At 38.8% G+C, this 24,258-nt stretch overlaps 1 protein-coding gene across 5 annotated transcripts in view; it reads left to right on the plus strand.

Moving 5' to 3' along the window:
- Mid1 (midline 1) overlaps window positions 1-24,258 on the plus strand; it is a 336,764-nt gene that overhangs the window by 280,707 nt on the left and 31,799 nt on the right. For all 5 annotated transcript variants that reach the window (XM_015987794.3, XM_015987797.3, XM_006994326.4 and 2 more), the window contains exons 4-5: window positions 12,973-13,080; window positions 18,677-18,825. In XM_015987794.3, coding sequence (XP_015843280.1) covers window positions 12,973-13,080; window positions 18,677-18,825 — 257 coding nt within the window. The remainder of the gene's footprint in view (window positions 1-12,972; window positions 13,081-18,676; window positions 18,826-24,258) is intronic.

Below are 24,258 nucleotides of genomic sequence, written 5' to 3' on the forward strand. Positions count from 1 at the left end.
CCTTGCCACGTGGCTCATGGCTTACTGGTATCTTCACATGCTGCTTGTCATGGCGGCAGCTGGCAGTGTCTCCTCCTCAGCCTTCCACTTCCCAGAATTCTCTCAATTCTCCTCTCTGTTAGTCCCACCTATACTTCCTGCCTGGCCACTGGCCAATCAGTGTTTTATTTATTGACCAATCAGAGCAATTTGACATACATCCCACAGCAAGGGTGTTTTGTGGGATTATAGAAATGTCTTATATCTTGGTTGTGTTGGTCATGAATATCTGTTTTGGTATCCCTTAAAGTATGTGCATTTCCTTGTATCAGAGTATTTACTTCATTTTTTAAAAATTACCTTAATTACCTAATTTCTAGATGGAATTGATTGTTTAATGAAGTTGGATCTGGCCAGCTTGAGTTAAGGATGTCCTATGAGGGATTGTTACTGGTTTTATAAAATGTATTAGATTTATAGGTAGATAATGAGATTTATTTAAAAGCTTAAGAATAACTATATAGTTAATGACTTGTATAGATGCATTTCTTGTACAAAAATTCCCATGGTCTGTAAGTCCATGTCTAGGCCTTTCCTACTTGGCAAGATTCCTTGGGAAGTATGCCAGGCTTCCTAGGATGTCTAGCAAATGGTATAATATCTGCCGATGGCTCTTGGTGCACTAATAGCATTTTCCAAGGCATCACCTGCATCCTTCTGTCTGCCCTCCAGCATTAGCTCATTTGCATAAATCTGAATGCCAGATAAATTGTCACCCTCAAGAGCAGAAATGGGCCTTCCTTCAAAACATACTCATTATACTCTGCAGTGACAGATTTCAGTAACCACAGATACCCAGACACAGCCTATGGGTGATAAACACGCCTGCCAGGACCTTGCCCAAACTGAAGAACATGGCACTGGATAGGGGCAGGAAGATGGAGTTAGCAAAGCAAAGAACTAGGAGGCATATGTCCATCTGGGGCATTCTGCAGCCATTAAGAGAGGTCATAGAAGGTCTTTCCAACCCCTCACTATAAACCTGTACCTTTCCTTTTGATTTTCTGGATCAATGATTCTTAACCTGTGGGTTTCAACTCCCTTGGGGGTTGAACCACCCTTTCACAGGGGTCGCCCAAAACCATCGGAAAACACAGATAGTTATGTTACAATTCACAACAGTACAAAATTATACTGCAACATGAGGAACTGTGTGTATTAGAGGTCACAGCATTAGGGAGGTTGAGAACCAATATTCTAGATACTCTCAGAAACCTCTCTTGGTTCTAAACTCAATCTGATAGCCAGATTGAATGAAGTTGGGGGGAAATGCTTTTAAAAGAATTATTTGACACATGAAAACTAGTGAAAATGACAGAAGTGTAAAAGTGACTTATTGAGTCATCTTTTAAAATATCAGACCCTACACACACACACACACACACACACACACACACACACACACACACACACACACAAAGAGAGAGAGATGCGGGAGACATTACACCACATCCTCTGAATCAACGACCAAAAGACTTTCAAAGTCAGTAAAACTTGCTTCAGGTATCATCATGGGTATGCTGGTAGCATCTCCTTCATTCAGGGAGAAACAAAAGCAGCCCCATTTCCTCTTGCTTCTGTTCATTTGCTGCTAAGACTGTTGCAAAGATCTCTGTAAACCACTAGCCTTGGTTTCCTTGCAGTCTAGAAGTTGATTGCATAACAGGCTTAATTCATTGGCAAAAATCAAAATATGTACTGAAGAAAGGTGCAGTAGTTCTAAGCTTATAAATAGGGCTTGCATGGGGAGAGTATGGGATCATTGGGTTTTGGTGCAATTAGTTCTTCTTTTAGCACATTATACAAAAACAGTGATGCCAAAGGGATGCCATCCTGAAGGAAGATGGGATCTGTGTCTTTATTTTTTTTTCATGCATTTGCCATCATCATGACCTATTGTGAGTAAAAGAGTGGATTCAGGTAGACAGTAGCAACAGACGCTCCTGTAAAGAGGACACATGTAAATGCTAGACTGGAATCAACCCCTGGCTACTGAAGCAAAGGATCACTTTAATGTTTGCAGAATCAAATGGCTTTTCCCTTCTGCTTTTCATGAAATGGCCTTAAAGAATTCCTCTTGTTTGTGGTTTCAAAAAAATTAGAAGTATGCTAGTGAGGCCTGCCTTTAAGGGTTCTATTAAACAATAAGAAGGCTTTGTTCTTAGCTATAAAATTAAAGCAAGCAGTGTTTCCACTACCTGGCAGGATGCCTTCCCTAGCCCCTACCCAACCTTGATCTTCACACACTGAACATAGCCTGCTGTTTCCCAGGTAGGAAGGTGAGAAAGCAACGTATTCCTGGCTTGTATATAGAAATATAGCTGACCTTTCAGATAATGGAGGTGTTGAGCAGCTGGGGAAGAAGCAAAGGAGAGAGAGGAGGGTAAGGAAGGGATAGATAGATAGATAGATAGATAGATAGATAGATAGATAGATAGATAGATAGATAGATAGTAGATTTTGAGATGGAGATTTCTTCAAGTGCTGCTCCCTAACTCGTTTTTTTTTTTAATTAGCTGTAGTGCAGATCTTCAACCTTCAGAATGATTGCTTTAGAAAGTCAACAATAATTTCACAATGAGTGGAAATGATAGAAGGAAGGAGTCTCTAGATAACGAAACACACACATATGCATACATGTTACACACACACAATGTTGTAGTCTGGCTCTTGCCCAAGTATAGACAAGTTGCGTAAGTAAAGCACAAATACTCATATGTGGAGTGTGGCCCTGAAGTAGGGAATGGCCATGGTCAATATAGAAAGCATTGTCAGACACAGTCTGTGTTCTTCATATTTAGTCCTAAGCTATTAGAGCTACAGAGCAAAGGGGATTAATGTGGCACCAGCTCCTTCTAGCCTCCTCTAGAGCTGGGCATATGAAACCATTGGAAGAAAAATTATCTTCTAGAGCTAGTCTTAGGAAGAGTGTAGAGGGCCAGGCAGTGGTGGCACACGTCTTTAATCCTAGCACTTGAGAGAGAGAGGCAGGCAGATCTCTATGAGTTCCAGGCCAGCCTGGTCTATAAAGGGAGTTCTAGGACAGCCAGGGCTGTTATACAGAGAAACCTGTCTCAGAAAACAAACAAAAAAAGAAAGAAATGGAAGGAGGAAAAGGAGCAAAAGAAGATGACAAGAAGAGTATATGGAACCTATGGTTATCAGTGCCTTGTCCGTGTGAGACTTACTGAAACTGCCCCTCTTAGTGAGGGGTTTTCTTGGCCTCTCCCAGAGAAGTCCAGAGGAGGTGAATTCCTTGCCTGTGCTTAGAAGCTTTTGACTCACTCCTGGTGGGACATGTTAGATAAATCCTTTAGCTGTAGTGATTCTCAGAGTTACCTGTTATTTTTAATCTCTAGTTGCCCAGACTGAGCTTGGGTAGGCACACTATTGTCTTCGTACCCTTCCTTGTCCACTTCCCCGCTTTCTACAGGTATTTCTCATCAAGTATCTGTGCTTCCATTCTCATCTTATACCATTTTTCAGTAACAGCAAAGTCATAGACTGCATCTAAGATGGAATGATAGCACAAGTGCTTTCCTTGTTTGTGACCATAGTCCACATATCCAATTTCTACAACCCATCCTCTATTTTGTTGTATTTGCATAAATATAGATACTAAAGCTTGGGCAGCAAAGATATTCAGTAGTCAGCCTCTGTGCTATTGCTCATATTCTGGAGGGGCAACAGCCAAACAAGAGTTTTCATAGATATCACTTGTGGATACTTCATGAAGGTAGAACTATTTTTTTACCTTTTTCCAGTTGTACTTCCAAGTTTTATTAGTAATGTAATCAAGTACATTTCACTCTCTGGAAGGAATGCTGAGGGGCAGGAACTGGTTCTCATTCTCAAAAACTTTACAGAGGAGCAGGTGGTAACTACACTGAAGTAATGCAAGCTTGACTAGAAATCCAACTCTGTATTTCTCCATCACATCACTACATAGGAATCATGGTACAAACTGGAAAGAATGCCACTTACCAAAATGACAAATGCGAGTAATGAATGTGAGACTGCAGACTAGAAGTTTCCTCTTTCCATTAGGAATCGCTTCCTTTCTCTGAATTGTGTTGCCTCTATCTTTCCTTTAACTCAACAAGCAGCTGTAAGTTATTTTCACCTTCAAAAGAAGCTGATTTTTACTAAACACACTTGTTGAAGATTACCTAACAGAATGTTTTGAGAAATTTTATGAAAAGGATTCGATAGACATAATTGTGCATGCCAGTTTAGTGGAGGTTTTTTTTTATTCTATGTGCCCAGCCCAAACGGAAGGGTGTAGAGCATTTGTTTTATAAAGAGCATAATTAATAAGCTAAAGGAAGGAAGGAGATCATTGTTTTTGAATGAATTATGAGCAACACCTTCCATTCTGTTGCTTCATTTTGGAACTGCTTTCCAAAAAGTTGCCATTAAACAACCTCAAATGTCTGTGCCATTAGTGCCAAGAATGTGACACTGAAGGCTGAAGTCGTCTGAGTGTATCCCAGGAAATAGAGCATAGGAGGGCCAATGTTTGTTATAAATGTGACAGAAGTCTGCAGGACATAGTGGAGAAAGTAAAAGCCAGGCATCAGTGGAGGATTGTCAGCTTCAAAATGGAAACCTATTAATTCAGTAATTGCAAACTCTTCATGACTAGAAGGAAGACTAGGTTTACTGAATATCTACTATCTTCCAGATTGTTCACAGATGTCTTCACTGAAACTATGCAAATAAAGAAATCTTAGAGAAATTCATGCATTTTCACACTTTTTGCTTTAAAGCCCATGCATGATCTGTTCTCTATGCTGAAGGATGGCAAACTATGACCCTAGAATTAAATCTTACTTGTCATCTCCTTTTGGTAAATAAAGTGGTTTTTGGCACACAGCCACACCTATGTGGTTACACATTGTCTATGACTGCATTTAAGACTATAACAAGAATTGATTAGATGCAACAGAGTCCATATGGTCTATAAAGTTAAAATATTTACTTTCTACTGCTTTGCAAGAATTTTCCCCACCTCCTGCTCTATATCATGGAAGAGTCTCCTCAGCCCATCCTCTCTCCCAACTCAGTTGCATAGAAAACAACCTTCATGGGATCTACTTGGGATTTCAAAGTAGCTCCAAAAATTCTAGAGTTAGTCACCATGCTAACATGGCTTCCTGAGTTATTGAGCTGATGAAAGATGCAGATGTATTGATTAATGCTACAATGTCTTCAGGAAGACAGAATAGGATGATTGGTCCTAGTACCTATCATTTTCATTCTATATGGACATTGCAGATAAACTGAGCTTAGAAACAGCATTGAGAGTGGATACGAACATAGGATTTCTATTTATGAAGTAAGTTTCAATGCTTTTTCATGTACTAATTCATTAGTTCTTGCCAGTGCACCTAAGGGACTGTTGTGAGGACTGTCCTGTACCCTGTAGTGTGTTTAACAATATTGCATTTGCTCTGGGAGGTAAGAATCTGTGTTTTCTTTATGGATACAGGGAACCTGAAAAGTGGAGAGTTGACACAGACAACCAGGAACATACAGCTAGTGATTCACACAGACCTTACATTGCTATCCTCAGAAAACATCTAAAGGTCCAGAGCTCTGAAGTGTCTCATTTAGCCTTTGGTCTCTCTAAATTATCTTACCGTATTTGAAGATTTGGCTTTACTGAAATATTAGCAACAGCATCAACACTTGGAATGGACATGTTCTGTTATACTACTCTTGGGAATAAAACTCCCTTGTGTGAAGTTTCAAAGTTTTAGGCATTAGTAGTGGCATTTTTGCTGGGCAGTTTTATTGCCTTGTTACATTTGTATTTCGTTTATAGGAATTTTATTGCTCTACTCACTGTAGTGTGTTACCGTTTTAATAGCATCTTATGACCTTGTTTATCCAACATTTGAGTTTCATAATCTTAGAAACCTCAAGTAAAGATTTACCATGAGAATCCTGAGAATCATTTTTAAATAAATAGCAAGCACATAACAAACCCTATCTGAATATTCACTCAATAAGTACGATTGATCTGCTGTGGTCCAAAAGATTTGCCACCATGGTGCTGTGATAGCTTATATCCACAGTTCCACTATCGTTACTTCCCACAAGAATCCCTTTAGGAAGGGATTCCATGTTTTAATCATGAAAAGCCATTTTTGGAATTGAATAGTCACAAAACAGTAACTAATAAGCTCTGGGATGTATCTTGGTGATAGAAGGCTTGCTTGGCACATTCAAGGCTCTGGATTCCATTCCCAGCATTACGAAAACTCACAAACTAAATTAACATATTGAACATTAACTGCAGCTCTGTGTTTTGTCTTCTGGTTTCTGCTCCTTACACAGAGACCCTGGGTACTGGGGCATTCTCTCTTTTGACTACTTGAGCACGATCTACAAGTATCTGAGTTTGGTCAAGAGAGTTTCAGAGTAAAAGATTATATGTAAACATATTAGATGTATTACAGTAATACCGTCTGTGCTTACTCAGTTCTCCTTGGCTCGGCTTTATATACAAACTGAACTATTAGAATCCCTTTCATTGTTCTTTCTGGCAGCTCTGTCTAACTTCTGCCCCAGGGTCTGGAATGTTCATCACAGCTGCCTTTGGCAATAAAACCCAAAGCACCCTCAGATCCTCATATTTCTCTTTGCACCTGGTCAGCAGAGCACGGTGGGGCACAGAGCTGAAGTGTATGCAGTTTTCCCGTCATTCCCTCATCTTACTGGCCAAATATCAGCTTATCTACATTGGAATGAACTCCTTTAGTGTGTTTGTTTTGGAGTGATATGGGATAACTAGGACATACTTTTTAATACTGCTAACCGCTTTAGATTTAGATGCAGATTAAAAGTTACAGATGACTAGTATACAGAGACAAATGCTTTGGGGTCCAAAGTACAGCATTTACAGAACATCATATATGAATGTTGCACCCTTTGTCTAGGTCACCTTAATTTAAATCAGTGTGGAATGACCCTGCTTTTGATTTTACTGTAAGAACTAATTTTAGGCAAACATACACTGTAGATGTATACTTTTAAAACTCACAGATGGCAAGGTTAACCACAGTCTCAAAGGAAAAGTGTAACTGTTTAGTGGTATAATTTCAAGATTGCACTAATTGTAGGCGAGTGTGTCCCTTGGGAGGTGTAATCCCCAAGGGTCATTATTCTTGTAGAATTCCTAGTACATTGAGCAATGCTCCTTTCCCCCTGAATACTCTGAAGTCAAATTTCCTGTCTCTAACACATTGGCTTTATCCTGTCCCAGGCTTACTTCAGTGTTCCATCTGTGTACAAACAGGAAGCCATCTATCAAATGAGTGTATCCCTTTGGCAGGAGGAATTGGGAGGTTCTACTTTGAAAGACTGTAGGTGGCTAACTCATTTCAAGCAGGCATTGTCAAATGAGAAAAAATGAGGGTTTTTAAAGTATTGTTAGACACAACAACAGATGCTGGTATGAATGCAGGGGTAAAAGAAACCTTTATTCACTGCTGGAGAGAATGCAAAGTAGTCAAGTCATCATGAAACTCAGTTTGAAGGTTCCTCATAAAAACTAAAATCGGAAGTACAACATGATCCCCGTATGCCACTCCCAGTCATGTACCCAAAGGACTCTGTATCCTACCACAGAGATACTTGCTCAGCCATATTTATTGCTATACTATTTACAATAGCCAAGATATAGAATCAGCCTACAGTTCCGCTTACACATGAATGGATGAAAACTATTGTACATACACATAATGGAATTTTATTCCACATAAGAACAAATGGAGCCTTAACATTTGTCAGAAAATGGATGGTCCTGGAGATCATCAGAGTGGGTTAAATAAGCCAGATTCAGAAGTCCCATCATATTGTCCAATGGACACATATTAACACATGGTTTTAAAAACAATCAAAGTAATAAATAAATAAATAAAGTGCACATTAGTTAAGTTTTCCCTATGAGAAGTGGCCAGACATTTCCTCCCCATTGATGTTCCTTTTTCTAAGAGTTCCATGAAATATTTCTAAAGATTTTAGGGCCACATGTGTGTGAAAATTAATGATGTTTATACTCGGTACCATACATCTCATTTAGCAGTTAAATACAAGTCGAAAGAGCAAGGTTTAAGAAATAATGGAGACCATTTACAGACTGCTAAAGAACATTCCACAGAAATATAGCCCGATTTTCAGTGTGTCTCTGTAATTAAATCCCTTTAATGTTTATACATTTGACAAGGAAAAAAATTGTCAACTTTACCCCACCCCTTCTGTGAAATCTTATAACACTATTAGACCATAAAACGTAGCAGGAGGACTTTTTATTGGGCACTGCTAACAGACTGATCTAGAAAAAAAAAGTAAACCAATTTATGTTATCATTGACTTATGTAAGAAACTGTGTATATTACCATAAAAGAAGGTAATCTTCGTGCTGACAGTTTTGGAATTCTAGCCAATTATCAATGTGAGGTGGACATTAATGCAGAAGAGAGACCTGTGGGGGCTGAATTTGATCTCTAGGCTAGGAGACTTTGGCCTTAGGTGTGCCTTCTGCGCTTACTTCAATTTTCAACTTTCTCATTTCAAGGTTAAAAGGTCATGGTCTGAGAAGCAGCAAAATGACCCTATCACTAGTAGAAAGTGGGTCAGCAAGTCTTTACAGCAAGACTCTTATGCTGTTCCTTGGTTATGTAATTTCCCTTCCTAGTCTACCCTCCCTGCTCCCAAAATACTTAGGACAACTGTGAACTTACCAAACAGGTGGAAAAAAGAGCCTATCCTCATTATTTACTGGAATTGTGTTCTATCAAGCCACTATGAGCGCTAAATTTCCCAATGCCATTGTTGTCTCTTATACACACATGGACGAAAAAAGAATATAATCTTAATCAAATCCTAAAACTCATCTTGTAGATTCCATTTTCCTTATTTTTTAAGAGAGCAAAGGGGGGGGGGTCTGTAGTAAATGGCTACTGTGAAACCATCACGGTACTGGGTATTTGATTCATGTGCCTCCATCCCAATGCCAGAACCTTCCACATTGTCTCCATCCTGTTGATACTTCTGCACAAAAGCTGGCATAGAAGGCAGAGGATTAATACCATATCCCACCTCAGTTTTGGATACACAGGACAACACATCTTTTTCTAATGCTCTTTGTGAATGCAGTTGAAAGAGCCTCTGGTCCAGAGTTAAGGTTTAACAAACAAAATGTTGCATACAGAACTGGCAACTATTGGGGATGGACTGATGCTATTTGTCAGGAGGTTAGCCTGGATATAACATCAAGAGAACCTCTAAATGCCCTGTCTGCATCCTTTAGCTCATTCCTTTTCCTTCCTCTTGCTTTGTCAAAGGATTCTCATCTATGAAATAAAATGGACTCTCTTCTCAGCCATGTTTAATCACATTACCCTCTCTAACTTCTTTCCTATAATGCCCCAATCTTAAATTTCTATTTATTTTTCTACTTGCTTAATCTATTTCATACACTTTTATGTAAACTTTGAAATAACAATGACTTTGTCCTTTTTATCACAGCAATTGGAATGCTGCTTGGTATCATGCAGAAGCCTGGGGGCTTCTTTTGAATGAATGGATGGATGACTAAATAAATGAATGTGTTTTGGTTTTTTTGTTTGTTTGTTTGTTTTGTTTTGTTTTTCGACACAGGGTTTCTCTGTGTAGTTTTGGTTCACTGTCCTGGAACTCACTCTATAGTCCAGGCTGGCCTCAAACTCACAGAGATCCTCCTGCATCTGCCTCCCGAGTGCTGGGATTAAAGGCGTGCGCCACCACCACCCGACCTGTGATTCTTTCGAAAGAGGAGTGCCAGGTGTGCTGCAAGCATAGTCAGGACTTCAGCTGGCATGGCATTGGCTAGGGCACTTGAAGTCTCGAATAACAAATTGGGGGCTTATCAAAAGAGGGACAATGCATTCTTGATTTTTAAACTTGAGATTGTCTCTGGCTTGAGAGGAATTAACTGGAGAGAGATGGACCTGGTACTAAAGAAAAAAAGAAAACCATGGGGAGGAGATGATGGCCTTCAAGAGGAAAAAGGCAGCTGTGAGTCTAGATTTAGAGAAGGTATATGCTAAGCACATGGGGGAGGTCCAAAGACAGACAAGGCAAAGCCAGCTGTGCCTCTTAATTTCAGGAGCTGACTTGATGTTTCCTTGTCAACATACTTGAGAACAGTTGCAGTGAGGAGGCTGAGATGGGACAGATTCCAATTTTAAGCTATATTCATATTTATATGATCAATTGATCTATATTACTATTTCTCCTGACAAATCAAGGACTTTGAAGATCTAATTCCCCATTCCAAAGTGGTCCAAATACAGGATGTCCCATTTATCTATATCCCATACTTAACTATAGTTTGGGAACAAAGAAAGACATTGATGACACAGAAGGGGAAGTGCATGTTGAGAAAAGAAGGGTTAGGGATGGTTTTTGCACGTTTAGATGGCTCCATGTGGAGCATTCCGTCAGCCACTATGATTTCTTTATCAAAAGGTATGAATCAGAAATGAAAGCTAAAATCATACCCAAGACCCGCTCCTTTCCAAACCAAACCTGGGAACTAGAAAGGCCTGATGACATCTGTTACCTTCTCACTAAAAAGAAACAAAATCCAATCAGATCATTAACTCTAACATGATATGGTAAACCTGTGGAAAACTTTATTTTAGTGAAATAATTTTAGAAATGTAGAATATTATCCAATTTCTTTTAGTCTACCTGTAGGAATATAGGAATGCTCTCAGTTAACAAAAATTTGGAACTTAATGCTAGTAGAAAAACAGATTCAACTTTTCTAGTTTCAAAGAAAAGCTGCATATATATTTTTTTAAAAAAAATGAAGGAAAATATGTGGCCTAAAATTGATACACCATGTTTCCAAATTTCTGGAAATATTGTTTCAATGTGATGGTGATTGTAGTATCTGGTTTCTCAGAATATGTTTGGGTCAGCACGGTAGAGCTCAGTCCACATTTTTTTTTTAATTCAGTAAGGTCAATCAATCCATCATAAAAATGAAATCTGTACAGTTGAGCTTCATGCTACTATCACAACTGTGGGACACTTTTTCTAATTTGCAATAACTTGAATTTCAGTGAGTTTTGAAAGAGGAATGGATCTATTAAAAGGATACACATGGAATGGAGCTTCTGGCTAAGGATTCTGGATAACTGTAGTTTTGATGAAAACAGACCAAGGTATCAAGTATAACCTCAGTCATGGTAGAAGATGAAGGTCAGATACTGAGGGTGACCAAGAGGGAAGATTCTAAATAACCAACTTAGCAGTGTTCCTGTTAAAAGGACATTCTGCAAGGAAGTGTACAGATGTACCTAGGAGAAGGTTCAGAAATCTCACTAAAGTTTGGTCAAGAAAAGAATTTCAATCATTGTCACATTCCAAACATCTCACTCCCTCCATTGTAATATGTTCATGTTCTCAATATGGGCTGTTTCTTTTCACAGCTTAGTCAGAATCAGTTACTAAATTACATTAAGGTAAAAAAAAAGAAAAGAAAAGGAAGATAAGGCACTGAGAGTAAGTTTTAAGTAAATATTTCAATATAAAACTAAATTTACTTAGAAAACCTCTAGGGGGACTAGAAATGATGACATAAAATAATGGTAAGATAAATTGAACCCACTGATTATCTTCCCTGAATTATCAGCCTGACTTCTAAATTCTGTAGCTGTCAATCCATTCTTTCTTTTGTCTTTGTTAGTTAGACAAACATTTAGCAAATACTTCTGTGATAATTTAACATAGAACACAGTCTCACAGTTTGTTATAGATGGCTGGTGGCTGTTGTCTTCTCAATAAAATGTTCTGTGTCATCTTTATGTGGCATCTGTTAATGATCAAGAATAAAATTCAAGGAATCCTAGGCCTCTTGAAAAGGGACATAGTTTATGTGAGCCGTGATGACTGGATGTTTATCCTGAACTCACAGTACTACTTCCAGTTTATCTCATTCGTAAAGAATGAAATTACCCTAGCTCGTTACCAAAATCAAAAGAACTCATAACTGGCCCTTGTCTTCTTTGTGAGATATGCTAGAATCATCAGTGCCATTGTCTTCCTGTGAAACTTTACAGCTCCTCCTGTAGCTGTACTAAAATAATAAAGCTTGTGGATGTTATCTCCATCTCCCACAGCTGGGATTTCTGGGTTTCTGTCTGTGAATAAGCATTTCAGTGTGGTCACAAGGTGGAGGAAATAGCATGTCCGTGCTATTTCCCAAGTAGAGTTGCCAAGAGTGAGCTAATTGTAATTCTCTGTCCCATACAATGCATCTCAAAGTTTCAAACACAGGCCATTCTGCATTGATACACCTTTACATGAAGATGGTGCGCTTTCATTTGTACAACCTCTGTGTCTAAATACATCAGGAGTAAGATTTAAAATTATGTCATAAGATGAATAAAGCATCAAGCCATCATTTTGTGGTTTGATATCTTACAGGGATTAAATCCAAGCATGAACATTTAAAACATGTTAAGTGAATATATAATGTAAACTGCTACATTGTTTCTGGGAAACTTCTGTTAAATATCTTGAGAATAATTTGTTCTGAATAAATTAATAAGATTAAGTGGTTTTTAAATTTGTTTTTCGAGTTTACCAAAACGGGAATTACACATACATTTCATTTCACGTATCAGTTCCCAACTAGTTGATAAGGGCAAGTCTGGCTTGGCAGAAAGAGTGTTGTAACTGATTTGTTTTCTGAGGATACAAGTCAGACAGGCATATAGGACCTATATTTGCCATCCTTGCAAACAGTAAGAAGTAGAATTAAAATTTAAAGTGTACATTCTGGCAATCGAGAGATTACTGGAAGTGTATTAGTCTGTTGACAATAATATTTAACTGAAAGGCCAAATGAATGCCTTTTTATTCATCCTGTAGGTCAATGCATCACGTCAAGAGGCCAAATTGACAGAAGAATGTGATCTTCTCATTGAGATCATTCAGCAAAGACGACAAATTATTGGAACGAAGATTAAAGAAGGAAAGGTATGATTTCCTGGGCAGAAGTTTTTTTTTATATTTCCCACCTGGAGAATATATACTCCCATGCACATCTGGAGCTTTGAAAATATAAAATAATATACTCTGTATTATCCATAATTCCATCTTAAGTGTCTGCCTTAGTCTATTTTGTGTTGCTGTAATAGAATATCTGACACAGAGTAGTGTATAAAGTAAAGAGGATTATTTGGTCCACAGTTCTGGTGACTGAAAATTCTGAATACCATTGCACCACATTTAGTAAGTGCCCCTGGCTGTATTACAGCAGTGAGTGTCCATCTGGAATATATTGAGGATACAATGCTCCCACCTAGAGCAGTGGTTCTCAACCTGTGGGTCGCAACCCCTCTGGGTCAAAATTTCACAGGGGTTGCCTAAGACCATTGGAAAACACATGTATTGGAAATACATTACATAACAGTAGCAAAAAATAATAGTTATGACAATAACTTCATGGTTGGGGGTCACCACAACATGAGGAACTGTATTAAAGGGTCAGTCACAACACTAGGAAGGTTGAAAAGCACTGATCTAGAGCATCATCATGTACCATGTTGACTCATCTCTTATTCCTGCCATCTTCTAGTTTCTCAGAAGCCTGTTTTCCTGAAATGTAGTCATCAATACTTGTTAGTATGCAAGAGGAAGGTAATTTTCTATTGCCATATGATTGCATGCAGATATCAATACTCTCCTTACCTGTATATATTTCTTTTGAAATTTTCTGTTTTTAATGATAAATTGATAAGTTAGAGTTGTATGTATTATTGGGTACAATGTGATGCTATGGTTTATGAGTACAATGTATAATAATTAAATCAAAGTAACTTACTCGTCACCTCAAATACTTATATTTTTGTGGTGATAGATTCTTTTTTTGCTTTAAACTGTAGCCTTATTTATTTATTTATTTATTTATTTATTTATTTATTTATTTATTTATTTATTTTACAATACTATGCATTTCTACATAATAGCCACAGATTCCCTTGTTCTCTCCCTTCTTAAATTAAATGCTCTGTTAATTTTGAAATGTTCAGTAGTTTACATTTGGCATATTTATTAATCTGTGTAATGTATCTTAAAGTTTAAAAAAAGCTTACTTCTATTTAATTGGCTGTGTACTCTTCTCATAATAGTTTCTATTGTGCTATTACAAATTACCATAAGCTTGGTAGCTTAGAACACTCTTACTGATTATTTTAGTATTATGGAGTTCAGAAGCCTAAAAGCAATCTGTTGCTGGAGTTATCTCCAGTCCCACCCAGGCCTGCAACCACTCAGACCCAAATAAATACACAGACGCTTATATTATTTATTTAAACTGTTTGGCCTAATGGCTCAGGCTTCTTGCTATCCAGTTCTTATATCTTAAATTAACCCATTTCTATCAGCCTATAAGTTGTCACGTGGCTTGTGGCTTACCAGTACTTTACATCTTACTTCTCATGATGTCGGTTGCTGGCAGCGTCTCCCAACTCAGCCTTCTACTTTTAGCAAGGTCACATAGTGAGCCATAAGCAGAAGTCCAGCGGTGGTCTCACACATCCTTAATCTGATCACATGACAAACAGAGTCTCTGTATGGACAAGGGCACAGCCAAATGTGGTGACATGAGCCTTTAATCCCAGTACCAACCATAGAGACCTGGAGGTCTGTATAGAAGGGCAGTGACAAGGAAGTCATGTGGCTGGGCTTAGAGCCAGTGAAAAGACAGAACAGGAAAATAATAAAAGTGCAAGTTAGGCAGGAAGAAGCTCTCTCTCATGTGGAAAACTTCGGCTTAGTGATAAACTAAAGGGTAGTCAGTGGCTCTTGGCTAGTTCTCTGATCTCTTCAGCTATTACCCCTGTATTTGGCTCTGTGTTTCTTATTTACTAAGACTATTTAAAAATCTGTCTACAGCAATCTCCCTGAGTTAAAGGCTAGGTAGGTTCTTGTAATGTTGGTAAGCTATTCTTTGCCTTTCCAAACTTGTACATGCCATCCACAGTCTTTGGCTCATAACTACTTCATAATAGCACTCTACCTTCTGTTTCCATTCTCCCATCTACTTCTCTAGCATGGACCTTCCTGTCTCTCCTTCATTAAGACTTTAGAGATTACTTGGAAATCATACACATAATCCTGAACAAATTCAACTCCTCAACATCCTTAACCCAGACATCTACAAAGTTCCTTTTGTATGGAAGATAACATATTCAACGATTCCCAAGGTCCAGATGTGGACCTCACTGAGAGCCCATATTCAGATTGCAATTACACTTCAACATAATTCTCCGGCAAACATGCTTACCCTTACATAGCCAACACCTGAATTTCTTGGCATGGGAGTTCCCCTTATGAAATAGAGGATAATGGTAACAGGTATCCCAGTTTTAGCCATGGTAGTATGTAAAGTTCATTCTTTGAAACACTCGCGCCATGACAAACATACACCATGAATAGAAATAGAATAAAATGGGACAGAGAGAAATAAGAGAAGTATTTCCATAGAGAAGAAATGGGACAAAAGTACAGTGCTACAACTATGGCTCGAGGGACAGGTCTGGTCAAGAAGTTCAGTTGCAGTTCCAGCTCCTGTGATTTAAAAACACTCTTGACGTTTTGTAGGAGGGGACTAGAATTTCTTTTGAGAGAGGGCAGAAACCAGACTTGTGCCTTAGTGCCATGGGCTGTAGAAGGCTTCTCATTCATTACAAGGGATTGGAGAAGATTATTACCAATGTTTGCCTGGCATCATAGCTTTCATCAAACCTCAGTTCTGGGATTCTGAAACTATGTCAGTTCTTAAGTGGGCCCTGGGCTCCACTAATGCTGATATCATACCAGACAGGTGCCTCAGAGTCAGAGAGATACAACAGGATTCCAGAGTGCTGAGGCCATGGGCCAGGTTAGGTGAAGGCAACTGTAAAACCATTAGAGTAGACTGAGTAAGGGAGAGCAAGGTGTTATCTTCAGCTTCTTCTCTTTAAAACTGAAATCCTAAGCTTGGTTCCAAAGCAAACAAAAAAACTCTCAGTTTCTAAAACTACAGCCAACAAAATCAGCATCATTATCTTACCCCAAGTGAGATTAGTTTTCCAAGAGAGTAAGCCAAAGACTTGAAACAAAACAGTTCAGAGAATTTTTTTTTAAAATCATTTTTGTTTAAAAGAGCAAGAAACACATGAAACCACAGAAAAAGGTACTTAAAGAAGAAACACAGATAGGGATGCAATAAATAAGCACTTTTGCAGGTAAATGCATAGACAGATACATGACAGAAAACAGTTACAAAAGAAATTGGGAACCGAATTTTGGCCTCCACTTGGAGAAGTTCATAAACGTAGGAAGGCACAAAAGTGTCTGAGTGACATTCAAGCATGGCAGATGTCCACGGACTCAAAGATTAAACTAGATTGGTGTTTTAAATGCTAGGCCTGACCGTGCTAGTGATTCATCACCTGGAGATTTAAAAACATTCATTGCTTGTTAAAATGCAAATTACTGCTGCTCTGCCAATTACAGCTCATTAACTAGAATATTGGAGGATGTGCCCAGACATCTAGAGTTTTCCTTTGAAAGAGTCCCCAGTGGATTCTTTTGCATACAGTGTTTGAGAATCTCTGATGCCACTGTACACTGACCTATAATTAAAAGTATGCCCTAAATGGTTCTCTCTAGAACATTCTTGTAGTTTCCCAGGATGCTCTCATTTTCTTTTGCTTCAATACATGCACAATTTAGAGAGGATTTTTTTCTTGTCTTTGTATGTCACTTTTAATTTCTAATACCTTGATAGAGGAAGCAGAAAAAGATGAAACTGAAGATCAGTCATTGTTACATTTGTAATACATGTGGTCTCTCCTTCGCATCTCCAAAGGATAAGACAGTGGCATGAAATACATCCAAAAGGATAGCTTGACCTCATTTTCTTTTGTTAGAATTGTATCAAACATCTTCAACTTGGCCGTTTAATTTAAATTATTCTTTATGTTATGTGATTAAATATTCCATTCGTTTAGTCTATTGTAGAGACTATTAACTTATTTTTCCTTCTGGAATTTTCCCTTCCTGTGACAGTTTCTAATGGATGTTTTATAACATCCTGAATTAGACTGGATGGCTGCCTTGGCCTTGCCTCTATATATAATGTTGCCAGAAGCTCTGTTCTCTTTGGTGTAAAATGATGTTATTTTATTCAACTAAGGTACACAGTTATCCTGATAGGAACAAGAACTACCATTATAATGAATGATGTACTTTTACCATGCTTGAGATCACATACTCTTAACTGCCAAGTTTGGACATTTCATTCTGGCTCATTATTTTCATGGATTCTTCGCAGCCTTGCCTGAAATCTTGGGCCTGCCACTTCTCAATTCAGCTGTAGTTTCTTTTGTTTGCTAGAGTACATACTTGGAATTGGATAATCCCTAGAGGCGTACAGATCTGACATCTCCTTCCTTCCTTTGCTTCATGATTAGAGTTGTCCTGGGATGATAATGATGGCTTGGAGAAAGCAGAAATTTCGTGGAGTTAGCAGGAATTCTGGAGGGAGCCTGAGCCTGCCTTGTCTCTAAGACAGATTAACCAGGCATCCTCCCTACCCTTTCACCCAAGGTTATTTTCCACTCCAGAATTATCAGAAAGCCAGCCAAAACCCGTCCCTTGTTGCATAGATGGGGGCAGTAGGCATGAGGTGATTCCAATTACTGGTCTAAATTTAACTTGCTTTCTGGCCGGAGGGCTCCAGCTTACAGCACATTTCAAACACTACTGCCATGGCCAAATGAGTTACCTCGGACTTATCTTGGCCTGCCTGAGAGGTTATGGTCAATTACATTTGAGGGTCATTTTCAAGCAAGACAGAACCAGGAACTGGAAAGGAGGTTGTGAAACAAGTATGTGTTTTATCCCAAATGGGAAATGCTTATCAAAATAGTTATTACTTATCAAGAGCACAAAGTGCCTGGAAATGACGTTTATAGTGAGAGGAAATGGCCCAGCTGTGCTTGTTTTGGCTTTCTCTCATCAGTTCAATAGGAAAAATATTAATCAATGGGAAAAATGCTCCCTTTCTGTTAATTTAATACACAAGTTTTAGACAATATGGAAAATAGGACTACTTAAATGCTTTTACATCACAACTTTATTGCATGGATTACAAAGAACTTTTTAGAAAATGATTTTTACTTAAGCCTCAAATTTACACCTACAGAAATGCTTTCATTTTTTAATGGCACTGCTGAAAACCTGAGACGGAGAAAGTTCCAGGGTTCCCTAAGGTCTTGAGTAATTATGTAGAATAAAATAGTAAAGGGAAGAGGTTCAGTGACCCTTTGTCACTTGCCACTGGACAAACACCTTTTTTTCCCATCAACAGGGAAGTAATTAGCAATTCAGTGTTTCCTCATAAAACAAATTACCAACGTTTCTCCAAGGAGATAAAGTTGAAGTTCTGTAATTGAGTCTTCCCAATTTCTACTTTTCTCTGCTTCTACATAACAGCACACACACCTCAGAAAGGCCCAGCCCAGCACCATCTCACAAGTAAGCCTCGAGTATAACCATGTCTGCCATGCTTCTTTTGTTCTAGGTGATGAGGCTCCGCAAACTAGCTCAGCAGATTGCAAACTGTAAACAGTGCATTGAAAGGTCGGCATCACTCATTTCCCAAGCGGAACACTCTCTGAAGGAGAATGACCATGCCCGCTTTCTCCAGACAGCAAAGAATATCACTGAGAGGTGAGTGCAGGGACGGCTAGGATGGTTTCAGGCTGTTGATTGCTTGTATCTGAGTGTGACTGCTTGGCCTTGCTCTCAACTGACTCCCCCCCCCCCCCCCCCCCGCCGCGCGCCTATTTTCAAGGTTGAATACCAGACAGAGTAGAAGTTGTTGCTGTTTTGCTCCAGTTAAGGATACTTCCCTTTGACATAACAAAACCCTTTCTATAACTGCCTAGAGTTCAAGGTCTTCCTATCAGCAGTTCACCAGTTAGAATAAAACCAATAAAACCAACCATTTGGTGTGTGGAGAGCATTTGTTGTGATTCTCCAACTTGATCTTATCATAGCCTTGGGAACAAAGAATGGAATTGCAGGCAAAAAACATAAAAAGGAAATTTATCTTCCATTGTGTGGTCCATTTATCTAAAGAAAATAACTGCACAGGTGTTGTTCTCTGTTAGTCTTGTTTTTTTACTTAACCGAGAAGGTTGACATCACCTGAAAAGGCCAAGGCTGATTCACATGGGAGAGAAAGATCAAACAGGCCACCTCCCACTGCTTTCTTTTAAAATCCCCTCTAATCATTTGGAGGAAAACTAGAAATGATGTTCCTCATGTAGTCAGCTCAGTAGTAAGATGAGCAAAGATGAGTCTTCTCTTGGTATATTCATTTATTTAGTATAGAAATTACTCATTTCCCTGGGCATAGACCCATGTAGTAAATCCAGTGGATCCAAAGAGAAGCACGAGGCTGGCCTGGATAAATGGCATCTCCAGACACCACCAAATACCCTGACTTTTCATTTATTCTAATTTTCAACTGCCCTTTGTGCAAAACCATATCAGAATTGGATTATTAAAAAACCCAGAGAACTCCTTCATACTGGCCTCTATTCTAGAGTAGAGACTGCCACACTGTTCCAGGAAGTAAACTATTTTTCAGCTTTGTAGGCTATAAGGGATCTGTCACAGCTACTCACTGCTTGCTGTCTGGGTAGCTCCACATTAGCCATAGAGAACAAGTGGGTGTGGCTGTGTGCCAAGGAAACCATTCACAAAATAATCTGCAGGTGTTCCCTTAGCAGCCCAAGGCTTTAGACTTAAATTTCTTCAAAGATGGAGAAAGAAAACTAACACAGGTGCTTGCTTGGGTGGGAAACCATTTTCACCGTCCTCTACGAGTACACAGTATTTTCATACCCCTGCTCTCCTACTGGTCAGCCACTTTCACTGTTTTCTTCTTATAGTTGGGAAAAATTCCTTTTGCAGCTGATTAGCTATTTATCACCCATAAAAGACATGAATAATGGCTGCCCTTAAGACACTCTCCTCCTGATTACAAGAAAGGCCAGTTTCTTTCCTTGTGGTTTCCTAGATTTTAAGTGTTTAATTCTTTGCACTTCTCATCGAAACCAAGTCCAATTTCTATTATTTATTCTCACTTACAAAATAAAAAAATTAAAAAGCTTAAACAACACTGCTTTCCATTGCACTCAATATACTCTAAAGATGGTTAACACATGGGTCGGAGATCCTCAATGGGGTCTGAGAATCCATTTCTCTGTTTATGAATTGGGGCATATCCAGATGAAACAGCAACTGTAAATGGCATTCCACAGCAATCCTTACAAGTTCAACTGAATGAGGCCTGAGTAAATTTGCAGCTAACTGGCAGAGAAAGTGGCCAGTTACCAGTTAGAACAGGAAAAGACTTGTATTTGAAGGGCAGCACAAGCACTTGACTGTGTACACACGTGCACACTGGTCCTCCTTTGATCTGGTGAGCAGATCTTGTCCCATTATCTCATCTTGTACTATGAGCCTACCATCAGGAAAGGAAGGGTGACTTGTCTCTGTTTCCATAAAGAACTTGCTCTTGTCACATAGGAGTACAGAACACTTGTACTGTAACTATTCACTGGCCGACATTTGTCCTTCTCTTTCTACTTTCTCATCTCTTACTTGCCCATCTCATTGGTTAAGTCATCACTTTTTTCTCTTTCTATGATCTGGGATATAGCAGAAGGGGACTGGGCAGGAACAAGTTGTTGGGAGATCAAGATTCAAATCCCAGTACTGCCACTTTGCTCTGAGATGTCATTTGTGCAGCACAGATTGATTGGATCAAGCCCAGCCTGATTCTCATTGAAGCCACTGGAATTATTACAGGTGTTTACACCCATGGAGATGAGTGATTTTTTTATATCAATCACCTAGATGTTCTAAAGGAATCCTTACCTATGTCAGTTTTATTTCTGAGACCACCATGAGGGAGCAATTTTCTACTTGGGAAACATGCTCATGGTAGCTATGCATATAATGATAACAGTGCTGAAAACTTCATCACAGACACTGTAAATGCTACCTGAATGGATGTTCTAATCCTTCAGTGTTTCAGTTGATCTCTCCTGTTTGCCTTTTCCATTGTACTGGCTACCTGCTTCTGTTCTGCAACCTCTCACTTCAAATTCGTACAGTGTGACTTCTGGGGTCTTTCTACTAGTCCATCTGTCTGCCTGGGGTTTTGACACTTAAATATTTTACATCACTTTTATTCACAGTGTAGAACCCAGAACATATTTTCAATCCTGCAGGCATTCCCAAAGTGAGAATGTGTCAATAAAACCATTGACAAAACAACCTGGTATGTTCTATAAACTGAATCAAAATTTCACAAACTTTTTTTCAACTAAGAGGCATTTAAATAAATCCACAGTGCAGTGAGAGTCCTAAGCTTTACATTGTGAGAGATACATCTCTTTTGGAATCAACTGTTTGGCTCTGTCCTAATTGCTTGGTTATTACGGATAGAATCAGGGTTCTCATTAACATTGCTGAGTCCAGTTTTGTTTATTTGCTTCAAATATGCAGGAATCTAGCCATCTTGTTTTCACAATGGTAGCCTCAACATACTGAAAACTGTCTGACATGGATGAATTACTTAATCTATACACAATGTAGTTATTTGTAGTTATTCCTACAAAATAGAGTTGTTATGCATAATATGAATACAGAAATAAAAACAGTTCAGCTCTTGCCACAAAGGTTAACAGGCAACAAATTCCCTCCTTTCCTGTTCCCTGCATAGCTCCATATATGATGTATACCACACTGTTCTCAAGCTGCCACTGGTGTGGTTACATAGTGACCTTTGGAGCAGTATGTTAAATGAGCAAAAGTATTCACTAAATCCAGGCATAAGAAACTTCATGCACTTTTTTCAAGAAATCTAAAATTACTTTTAGCAGCAAATTGTCTTTATCAAGTGGAAGTTAAGAAAATTCCTTCAGAACAGAATGTATTTTCAGATCACCTAGAAGTTTCTCTCCTGTGAGGTGATCCCTTTATTCCTTACCAGAACAGACAGTTTAAGGATATGCCAGGCTTTTCTAAAACCAGAAAGACAAGAATTCCAGTTGGAAACTCTGGCGAAACGTTACTTAGTCCTAAGAGTCAGAGCATATCCCGTGTGTGGGTTTTGAAATGCTATCTGTAGGGTGTTGATAAGTTAATAGATGTTATAACAACACTGCATTTCCAGGGCCAAATGCTTTTTGGGAAATCTTGAGCTGACCAAAGTGGAACACATTTTGTTTCTGTGGTACTTTGCTGTTTTTGACCATGGTGGTGTATGGTGTTTGGCAAAGACCGGTGATCAGTGTCTCTCTGGACATATCTACCTTCTGGAATACTGGCCATGCGTGACTAACAACTGAGTGTTCTGCAGATTGGAGATACCAAGGTAGAAAGACATATGTAGGAGTAATGAGTAATAGACAATCCCTCTACACAGAGTGGGGTGGGGAGGGGGATGACTGTAAAGCAAGGAAGTAAGAAGAAGCATAGCGCTAACGGCCCCATTGAATGTTGGCAGCATAAAAGACCAGAAGATGGGCAACAAGGATTTGGGGGAAAAAAACATGCCCTAAAATGTTGAGTTTGGCAGATTTCCCTTTACCTGTCACTCCAGTTGATGACTTGAAATTGTAGCCAAAGATAAGTATCTTTCCTTCCACCAGGGAAGAAAGACTGTAGGTGTTAAAAGCTGCACTAATCTCCCAAGATTTCTTCTGTCAGTCTTTGCCTCCCAGGCTAGGTAGGCACTATCTTCCTTCTGCTTCCCACTCCAAGTTCCCACTGTCAAAATGGTGGGAGCATTTACTATGTCATTTGACAAAAACACATTTTATTTTATTGGATGTTGACCCCTGAATCAGGACAAATTTTGAGAACACCATCTGTTTTGGATGTGCCCGAACAAAGAGGCTCCTGCCTCCAAGAGGGGAAATGATAAAGCCAGATTATCTGTATTCAGAGCAGTCTCATCAATGGACACAAGATCTGGGTTGCAAGAGGGCCTAAAAGAAAGGCTATTGTAAGTTTGATACTTGCTTCCTACTAGCTTGGCCCAGTTTTCTCATTTGGGGATTATAAGATAGATTTTTTATTTTGAAATATTTCTGGGGCGAGCAAATGGTACTAGAGCATTCCTTTGAAGTTTTCTGCATTGATGCAAATATTTTGGGCTCTTTAGTATAAGGCACACTTTAAGGGCTTCATACATATTTGGTGAATATTGGTTAAAGGTACAGTTTAATTAGCATCCCTCCCTGTATCCACTCAGCTACATTACCTGTTGTAAGTATCAATAATGAAATGAAAGAGTACACACATAAAAGTCCTCTTGACTGTTAATTACCACCTAGCACTGAGATCTTGTGCAAATGAGCAGCACTGCTTTTTACAAGAAAATAAGTAACTAGACTTATAGCTAAGTCATTTCAATGTTTTTTGCAAAAATTAAAAATTTAATGTCCTAATGTTTATGGAACTTAACAGAAAACTTGAAACACATCAAGATTAAAGTCTAGCATTGTTTTCTATGCTCAGAAGTTGAGTTCTTAAAGCCATGGTTTTCTTGGTTTTAAGATAATTACTTGCATTTTGGAATCCACTAGAATGTTCTGCTGTTGGTAACTGAACTTTCCAGATCAACTCAAGAGCACATAGGAAATAAACACATATACCTTGCCTTATAGTTTATACATGAGAGCTCTCACCAGAAAACCTGAGTGTGGAGAAGAAATTGTGTGCCTGCTGGGGAAATTTGTGAAAAAACTTATGAATATTTTCCATGGCATCTGCTGGGAATATGGTGCAAAAAAAAATGAATAGAAGGAGAATGAAAAAGAGCCAGACAAAACCCCCTTTTTAATGTTTATTTTAGAGAGAGGCTAGTAATTGATTAAACTAATCCAATATCTGGAAACATTCTTTTTTAATCTTCACTTTGCCTTTTATGCAGTTTGAAATTTTGGAGACTCCCCTTTGAAGTGGAGCAGGGGCGAGTCTGAAAGGAACAAACAGTTTCCCAGACAGATGTGTGAAGAAATGCCTGGAGCTATGTGCTTCTTGCTGGGGTTAGATGTGACTGGGCCAGGCTGTTAAACA

This window comes from Peromyscus maniculatus, chromosome X (assembly GCF_049852395.1).
Source record: "Peromyscus maniculatus bairdii isolate BWxNUB_F1_BW_parent chromosome X, HU_Pman_BW_mat_3.1, whole genome shotgun sequence".
Lineage (NCBI taxonomy): Eukaryota > Metazoa > Chordata > Mammalia > Rodentia > Cricetidae > Peromyscus > Peromyscus maniculatus.